Genomic DNA, 8,961 nt, shown 5'->3' with positions numbered 1-8,961 from the left:
GTGTCTTCAACAGTTTACTTCTGCGATGTGTCGAAAGCATCACATTCGTACTTATGACGTGGAGTCCAATAGCCAATACAAAGTAATACACAGTAGAATTAAGGTGGATATACTATACTATTATGCGGCATAAATAAATGGAAACAAAAGGAGTAAATTGTGGTAACTTAATAAAATTGTTATAATTGAGGATAAAAATCAGGAAACAAATCAAATATGCCATAAATGAGGATTATTCAAATAGAATATTAGTGCTATCTTTCACCTTATACTAAATGTCCAAGCAACAAGTTACTATTCATTAATGAATAGTAACTTGGAGAATGAATAGTAATATGCAATGGGTGGGCTGGGTTGCTTTTGGCGGGTTTGGTTTTGTGAACGGTATTGGCCTCACTGATTGGGCCGTTTACATTTGTTTCTCGTTTTTACTTTCTTCACTTCACAGCCACTCCTTTTTTATTCCAACGTACTCTGCTTTTCCTCCCACTCTTTCCTTCACCTCTCTCCCTTTTCCTCCTGTTTGGTCGCCTAAACCCGTTGCTGCGCATACCTCGAGGTGGTCATCGTCCTCTCTGATGGTTATTGTATATGTTGGTTTTCCCTTTACAACTCTTTCTTTTTTTCCGTTTTTCACTATTATTACTGTATTCCTGTGGTTTTTTTGTTGCTACTCGGATCTGTGACTGTTTTTTGGGATGGCCATTGCTGAAAATCTCATGGTTTTGTTGTTGGTTGTAGCCGGTTCGATTTGTTTCTACTGTTATTGTTGTTATTATTGCTATTTTCTTAAGATCGCATTGTTTTGTTATTAGTTATTCTTATTACTGTTAAGTGTTATCATTATCGTTCCTGAATATTTGGTTTTGTCTTAACTGAATATTTTTGTAGTTTAATTACGATCCTTAAAAATTAGGGCTTGTTGATTTCCCCTTCCTTGGTCACATTGGTTAATTGTTATTTACATTGTTGTACTTTAATTAGGCGATCCTTACAAATTAGTGTTTGTTCATTTCCCCTTCCGTAGTCACATAGGTTCTTTATTCAGTATAATCCAATTAATTGTTATTTCCGGTGTTGTAGTTGAATTAGGCGAGAAACTAGATAGAAAAATTGCGTTGTTGGTCTTGTCTTTATAACTCTTTCTTTTTTCAATATTTTATGAACATGATGGGGACAATGGATATTCATTCTCAATCCATCCCACAGCTCAAAACTGTCCAATGAAGATCATAATTTCACATGCTTCATCAACTTGCTTCCCATTTCTTTAATCATTTCCATTTTCCAATAAACCAACCTTTTAAATTTCTGTACATTTCTATCAATTTTCCTTAATAACGAAGAAACACAGCTCAAGTTACTTTGGATATGGCTGCTTTTTTGCAATTTAATCAAAATTCTAATGATTCCCCATTAATATTTCGCAGGTTTGATGATCCGGGTTCTTATTTAATTCCTTTTTTTTGGAATTTTTCTCAATTTGAAGATGACTGTTGTTTACCTGTTTATGCAGAAATTACTATAGAATTAGACCGTCTTATATTGGTTAAACGCTCGTTTATTACGGTTGGTCTTACACAATACTATTGAATAAGATTGTCTTACGGTATAGTGTCGGGCTTTTTATTGGTTAAACATTCATTAATTAAAGCACAAAATCTCACTTTAGACGGACACTATCCGTCTAAAGTTGAGACTAATTGTTATTACAGCCGGTCTTACACAATAACTACTGATTTTATGTGATTGCTGCTTGGTTGATGAGGTGCTGTTAAGTTTAATACAACTGTGCTCTTTCATTTTATGATTAGGAGCAATTGTGGGTTATATTATTATAGGCAATTTAATGGAAATTTAAGTGCTTAAAGTGGAATCTTTTGCTATAGAAGATGTTGTTCTTTCATTTATTTATTAGCTTCAAGTTTCCATTCAATTAATGAAATTGGTCCAGTTATTTCATACTTTATCGTTTTGTGACATGATTTATAAGCAGTTTCTCAATTTTTTATTATACGATTTAGTCGATTTAGTGGAGTTTCACATTTATAATCATGTACGCTATTTCTATGATGATATTTGATCTATATATAGTTTATTTTCTTCTTATAGGGCCTCTTATGGTGAGCAATGGTCATGACTTGATAAGACGTCGACTAAGAGACTAAAAGAAGGGCTGATGCAGGTGCGCTACTGCTTGAGAATAGGTCATTGTGAATTACTCATGTTTTTTAATTTTAGGGGTGTTTAAGTGATTCTTGGTTATAATTTCTCCTCTTCTATATGCTATCTAATTTCAAATTCCACGATTTCCATGTTGAGGTATGTTTAAGTTGTCTTTTCACATCTCTCTCTCTTCTTCATTTTTCTCTTTCTTTTGACTTCAATGACTGGACTCACAAACTTGGTTCAGATATACGCTTTTTCTCTAATCGTTCTTTTGCTTTGTGCTACTGCATAAGTCTTCTTTGGTATTTAGCAGACTTGCAGGCTGCAGATGTAAGGTCCCTTAGTTGTTCTGAGAGTAGTGATATTCATTATCAGGTTCAAAATCCGTCAGGATTCTTTAAGAAGGTGTTACAACAAATGCTCTCTTACTTGGCAAAATGTCTAAACTCCAACAAGGAAAATGACATTTGTCTGCTGCTTTGACTATGTCAATTATGACCATTAATCTATTCAGTTTGTGAATATTAAGTTAAAAAGACAAAGCCTTGATAAGTGTTAAGAGTCATTGTTATGGTCATCGTTTAGTTCAGTTGGTCCGATATCAAGTGTGTCACTGCAGCTCAAGAGGAATGTAGTGCAACCAAAAAGAGGCCCAATATTGATGTTTAAGTACCTCAAAATGTGCAAGAAGGAGATCCAGGGTTTCAAGAACAAGCAAGGAATGCAGGTTAGACATCCAACCTTTAAGTGAACTTCTTGATGAAATCCTTTATTGGTTATTTAAAATACCAGTGCTGCTTGTTTTGGTGGTAAGAATACACCATTTGTTGCAAGACATCCAACCTTTTTGTTGTATATATCCATGAAGGTTAGACATGGCTGAACCACCAACTTTAATGTTGTTTGTTTTTGAAGTTTAGTTTTCGGTTGATGATTTAGTTTCTTTGTAGATGGCAAATTAATTTAGGTTTCGTTGCTACGGGGGTTTAATTTGGCAGGGTGGCGGGATTAACAAGTATAAGAGGTTCCGAGTTGTTGGGAATTGTATTTTCAGAGCACAATGTGGTGATTAGAGATTTCAGAAATAATGGACATTAATTGTTTTATTCCATATAGAAGATGAAGGTTGAATATTAGTGGTATTGAATTAAGAACAAGGTACATCAAGTGATATAGAGTTATTGACAACATAAACTACAGTAGTGACGCTACATAAGTTCGATTTGGTCGAGGTACAAAAGTAGGATATGAGCTTAGTAGGGTTGTTAAGTGAGAAATTGGTTTGGCAGAAACCACCTACATTCTTTGATCAACAACGTAACACTACTTAGCAATTCTTTGATCAACAACACTTGGCAATTTACAAGAAACCACCTACATTCTTCAATCAACAACACAACAAAATCGTTCAACTGATCAATTTATTAGCTTAAACCAACACAGACTCTCATAGTCATATTATAATCCGCTATGTCAAAGAGGTAAATGTGTTGACTACACTTTTTCAAGTCCATACAATACATTACATATGTAGGAAACTAGGGCAGAAAATACACAAATTTCCAAGATATATGTTGGTAGCCAAGTAAATTAATTTACAGAACTCCTCAGGTTTGATTATTTGCTTATTTTCATCTTAGAATCATCATAGTTTTCAGATTTTGTAGTGAACATTTTCTATTATTTCCCGCTGTGCTCTTTACTCTTGGGTGCACCGTTTTCTATTCAATGAACATGTGACACAAGAGTAGCATAAAGATAATCGAAAAGATAGACACACTCCGCCTAAACCTTTAGCCAGGGAAATGAGAAGAGAGCCTTTTTAGACTTGGGTGAGCCTATGTTACTCCGACTCGGCTTGAAGGGTCGGCCACGCGGGCGGATCCAAGTGTCGGACACGACTATTTTATGAAAAAATGTCAAATTTTAAGTCTAAAATGACTTGGCTTTTATTCAACCATTTTTTGAATTTAAATGTCTGTACTCGTGATCCAGGGTATGAATGTACTCTCTCCCTCCGTCTCAATTATTTGTTTTCCTTTGTTTATAATACCCCTCACAAAGAATTAAAGAGGTAAACAAACGATTAGAACAAAGGGAGTATGAGTATGTATATTGCATGGAGTATATCGAGACTAATACTCGTCAATACATTGATCATCGACTCTCACTTGAAAATGGTCACATAAGGCTAAGGTCTAACTTAAGATTACTTTGATTTTTTTACTGCATCTACAGTCCTTAAACACGCATTTCATTACAATTTCGGGACTGACGTGATTGATGTTACTTTTTGGGTTTGGCATCGGAGGACTTTTCAGCCATCGGGCCTCTTTGCTGCTAGAGTAGATTTAGAAGGAACTACACAAGTATGATATTGCACTGCCGGAAGTAGAGATCTTGTATCTTGAGCTTGATAGTATTTTTTTTCCTTGTGTGTACATCTCTATGCAGGTACTTCATGCCCTCTTTACTGGAGAGGATCCTACTTGGGAGGCATGGCTGAATGTTGATACTTCTGGCTTCTCTGGCATTGCTAATTTAGGAGGAAATGGTATTAAGCTTAGGCGAGGATATGCTGCATTTCCGTCTCCAAAGCCAACACAGGTTCATTCCTCTTTAACTCTGTAGTGTGCTTTGACGGACGTTGAAATGATCATCACTTACTGAACAGCATGCCAACATCCCTATATAATATTTGTCATCGTTCTCATAAATACTCCCTGTGTATTTATCTATTATTTGGGACAAAGCCACGTGCATTAAGGAAATCATAATTTGAGAGCAAAATGAATGAATTAGCGGTTTAAGTATCACTTTGTGGCTGCTGTTTTGTTTGCTATTTCTGATCATTTTATGTAACTATTCCTTTTCTGTAGGATGAATTGTGTCAGCAGAAAGAAGAGGAGATGGATGACTACTGCTCACAGGTTCGCCAAATTTCATGCTCACTGTATCCATACTTCATATGCCGTGCTTTGTTGTATGCAGCATGAAAAGAAGTCTGTCGAGGACCGTAATGCACGGAAATCAGCTGACATTATTTTATCTGGAAATTCGCGTTTGGATGAGGTGCTCTACTGAAATTTGATTTTCCATGGAACTCTAATAGGAATGGGTTGATAATTTTAAAGCGCAGCTTTAACGTGAGAAATGCTTTGCTGTGATTACAGGTTGAGGAAGCAAAAGAGATAAAGCTCCAGATGGGACAAATGTATATATTACTTAACCTTTATTTTTTTTAGAATGGACTATGAAAAAATACCACTTTTTGTCTCAACTCAGAAATTCTGAATCATTCACAGAAGGCTACAGATTAAGGAATTGTCAGGCTTTAGCTTAAAAGATCTTTGACAGCTAGAAAAACAATTATCATCTGTGAAGGCAAAGAAGTTGATTGTAACTTGCGCACATCTTAGGTTGTCTTTTTGAGTAGAGAGATACCGACAATAATTTTGGTTTTAACTGATGCAGGACCAGTTATTGATGGAGCAGCTGGAGCTCTCACGCTTACAGGTACGTCATATACTCACTCGTGAGTGCTTCACATGTATGATCACTGGATATTTTTGAAGAAGATACAGGCAACTGAAAATTGAAATTTTCTTACGTAATGGTTAGAAAGGGATAAAATATAGTTGTTCACTGGGAACCAATTCTAGGTTCACCATAGCTACGTATCCACTTGTTTAATATTATGCCACATGATTGCTTGAAGTTCAACTAGGTTATGTGGTTAAGTGGCTGGTCAGTGTTGGAGGTCCAAATGCAGTACATGTACGTTAGATTCGAGCCAGTCATTTATGTTCAGTTTACTAAACGTCGCTCTTTCATGATTACTCTGCTTTATCTAGGAACAAAAGGCATTGCTGGAGAATGAGAGCTTACACAGACAGGTGATGAAGTTCATTTATTATCTCATCTTGCACACAAATTAAGTGTGGTTTAGCGAAATAGATCCAAGTATTTAGAAATTTTGGGGTATTGCAGGTGGCAAAACTTCAAGGCTTTGTGACACCAACTGAGAAATCTGAGGAGATGTATCTAGAATACTATCCCATAAAGAGAAAGGTTTCTCCTGACAAAGTTGTTGCTTTAGCTAGCGGTGAATTTGAGAAAGAAGATTCAGATGTTACGCTCCACCTAGGGTACTGTTCTACCCTCTTATTGCCATGGAAATAGATTTTTATCTGTTGGGACGAGAATTTATCTTTCATGATTCAAATTAAATTGATTCATTCACTCAGGCCACCATGTGGTGAAACGCGGAAAAGGAAGGCATGTGAGAGCAAGTCCGGAAGTCCAACAGTTAGTCCCTGATGTTTCTCTCCGTGTCAATGATGGTCACAGTTTTTGATCATGTTTGATCCAGACATTAGAAAAACCAGTATAGCTTATGTCAAGTATTTTAGTGACATGTTAGCTGCCAAACATTGAGATTATTGTTTTATGGAGAAAATTGTGAGAACTCTAACATGTACAAACAACCGAACTAGATCGTATATTTATGTTCGCAACAAAGTTAGATACGAAATATTTATGAATGTGATCTTGTTTGTAATTGATTCGAACATACAAAAAAAAAACAAGAATTTCATTGTGATCGCCACTCAAAATGTATAGAAAACCAAACCAAATCAAGATTCGCTACTATGCATTTGAAACGTAAACAATTAAAATAACTTGGGGGACGGCGCACATCGCGCGCCGTGCAACCAACTAGTCTATTTTAAAAATGTACATATATACTATTATTATTTTACGTACAAATTTTGTCATTTCAAATACATTTTGAAGAGTAATTTTAGCAATACTTGGTTGTGAAACAAATGATATAAACTGCTCAAACTCATATTCCTCCACATTTTCATAAACTTTCTTCTCTTCGTCTACTCTTCTTATCTTATAAGTGCACGTGTTGTAATTCGAGAAATCTCAACAATGTTCATGTGAACAGATGCAATTATATATATATGTTCTTGCCTCTAAATGAGCTTTATACTTGAAGGATGAAAAATATTCGTGTTTTAAGAATCGGATATGGAGTACAATTTATATATGTTAAGGTCTAAATTAAACAAATCTAAACGTATAAAAAGATGTATAGAATCTAAATTCATAGGAGTACAAATTAAAATGGAACATTTCTACGACTTTCTATAATTACAGATATTATAAATTATATGTTTCAATTTTCTAATTAGGTAGTCAATAATTTTTTTCCTTAAATTTTCCATTTAAAATTATTAATTACTTTAGCATGTACCTTCAATTACAATTTACGGATTACATGGGTTGCTTAGGGGTTTCAAACCAACAATATGTGCAATGTTTATTTTAGCTATAGTAATTTAGAGGCGGCAATCATTGACACGGCCCGAAAACACGACATGAATCCGACACGAAGTTAGTGGGTTAGAGTCAAGACGTTGTGACCCATTTAAGTAATTGGGTTGACACGACGCGATACGAAACATAAATGGGTTGGGTTAGGGTTGATGTCTTTTGACACGAACTCGACACAAATAACCCATTTTATTTAAAATTATCGTAATATATTTGGCTTGAGTCAATAATTCAACAAAACTACTTAAAAATTAGCATTTTGATTCATCATTTTTGGGATAATAGGATTATATATAAAGCTTAGTTTATTGTAATAATTTATTGGGTTAAACGGGTTAAATGAGTTAAAAATGACCTGCTTAAAGATAAATGGGTTAAACAGGTCGGGTTGGGCTATAGAAAAATTAAATGGGTCGGGTTAGGGTTGAGACAAATGACCCGTTTATGTAATTGGGTCAGGTCAGGGTTGGGGTAGTAATGACCCGTTTAATATTGATATGAACACGAACATGAACATAACATGACCTAATCTGTTTTTTAGATATATAGTATTAATAGCATAGAAGTTAGAAAACTACATTGTAACACCCCCATTTATTTAGGAGCCTTTAGCAAGACATTCCCAATAAATAGGACTGTTACCATCTCGGTTGCCCGAGGTAAATGATACAAATTAAAACAAATCAAAGTACTTTAATAACTTTAACTGAAGTAACGATCTTATTACATTACCAACCGATTAAATTTAAACCTTAACATTACAATTTACTACGCAGCGGAAATTACATAAATAAAGTTGTATAAGTCAACTAAGTGATCTAGACAACAACTATGGTCCAAGTCGAGCTCACACCCCAATGCTCCCAAGTCAGCTAATCTTTAGTACCTGTCAAATCTGCTCCCCATTATGGTTCATCACAGGTGTTCACGAATACACTGTCAACCACGAGGTTGAGTAGGATAATCACACAACATTAAATATACAAACTTAATAGATGTAAGCACGTGGAATAAATACCACCACCGATTCCCATCATATCCACACTAGTCGTCCCGGTCCATGACCGAGGCTCCACCACACCGTCGTCTCGCCAACTCCTGGCCCGGGGATAAGCACAATTGTCGTCCTAGTCCGAAACTGAGGATAATCTCATAACTCATTGTCGTCCCAGTCCGAGACTGAGGATAATATCATAACAATCTCATGTCCCGCAATATAAACACAAATGTCGTCTCAGTCCGAGACTGAGGATAACCGATAAAATAGTATGCCAATACGAATAATCCAATCCAATAAAACAACAATAATTTACGCATCCATTCAATCCCACAAAAGAAAACGAATTGAGTAGTTATCCTACCTGACAAGCAAATACTCTAATTACGCACTCCAATAATGCAATCCAATCAACAAATAAAGTTCCTCAATAACACCGTCACCTAATG

The 8,961-nt window shown here is 35.5% G+C and overlaps 1 protein-coding gene across 5 annotated transcripts; it reads left to right on the top strand.

Moving 5' to 3' along the window:
* Window positions 1-473: 473 nt before the first annotated feature.
* Window positions 474-6,713, top strand: LOC141647966 (phospholipase SGR2-like). 5 transcript variants are annotated; one of them, XM_074456355.1, is made up of 10 exons: window positions 474-559; window positions 2,113-2,185; window positions 2,789-2,896; window positions 4,624-4,776; window positions 5,049-5,241; window positions 5,343-5,383; window positions 5,644-5,685; window positions 6,024-6,065; window positions 6,160-6,317; window positions 6,417-6,713. In XM_074456355.1, the coding sequence occupies exons 2-5, from the start codon at window positions 2,180-2,182 to the stop codon at window positions 5,163-5,165; spliced, it is 384 nt and encodes a 127-aa protein (XP_074312456.1). In that variant the 5' UTR covers window positions 474-559; window positions 2,113-2,179; the 3' UTR covers window positions 5,166-5,241; window positions 5,343-5,383; window positions 5,644-5,685; window positions 6,024-6,065; window positions 6,160-6,317; window positions 6,417-6,713. The 5 variants fall into 5 exon arrangements, with proteins under 5 accessions (XP_074312456.1, XP_074312455.1, XP_074312458.1 ...); XM_074456354.1 differs by having other exon boundaries at window positions 479-593; XM_074456357.1 differs by having other exon boundaries at window positions 479-593; window positions 2,113-2,213; window positions 2,858-2,896; window positions 4,624-4,723; window positions 5,049-5,099.
* The last annotated feature ends 2,248 nt before the right edge of the window (window positions 6,714-8,961 follow it).

Source organism: Silene latifolia, chromosome 3 (assembly GCF_048544455.1).
Source record: "Silene latifolia isolate original U9 population chromosome 3, ASM4854445v1, whole genome shotgun sequence".
Taxonomy (NCBI): Eukaryota; Viridiplantae; Streptophyta; class Magnoliopsida; order Caryophyllales; family Caryophyllaceae; genus Silene; species Silene latifolia.
This window is presented reverse-complemented; position numbering and strand designations above follow the sequence as displayed.

Bases quoted from the DNA above. Each gene is read 5' to 3' on its own strand.
- LOC141647966 (XM_074456355.1), top strand. The intron at 2,897-4,623 runs GTTAGACATCCA...ATCTCTATGCAG, and splicing joins AGAACAAGCAAGGAATGCAG to GTACTTCATGCCCTCTTTAC. The intron at 4,777-5,048 runs GTTCATTCCTCT...CCTTTTCTGTAG, and splicing joins CGTCTCCAAAGCCAACACAG to GATGAATTGTGTCAGCAGAA.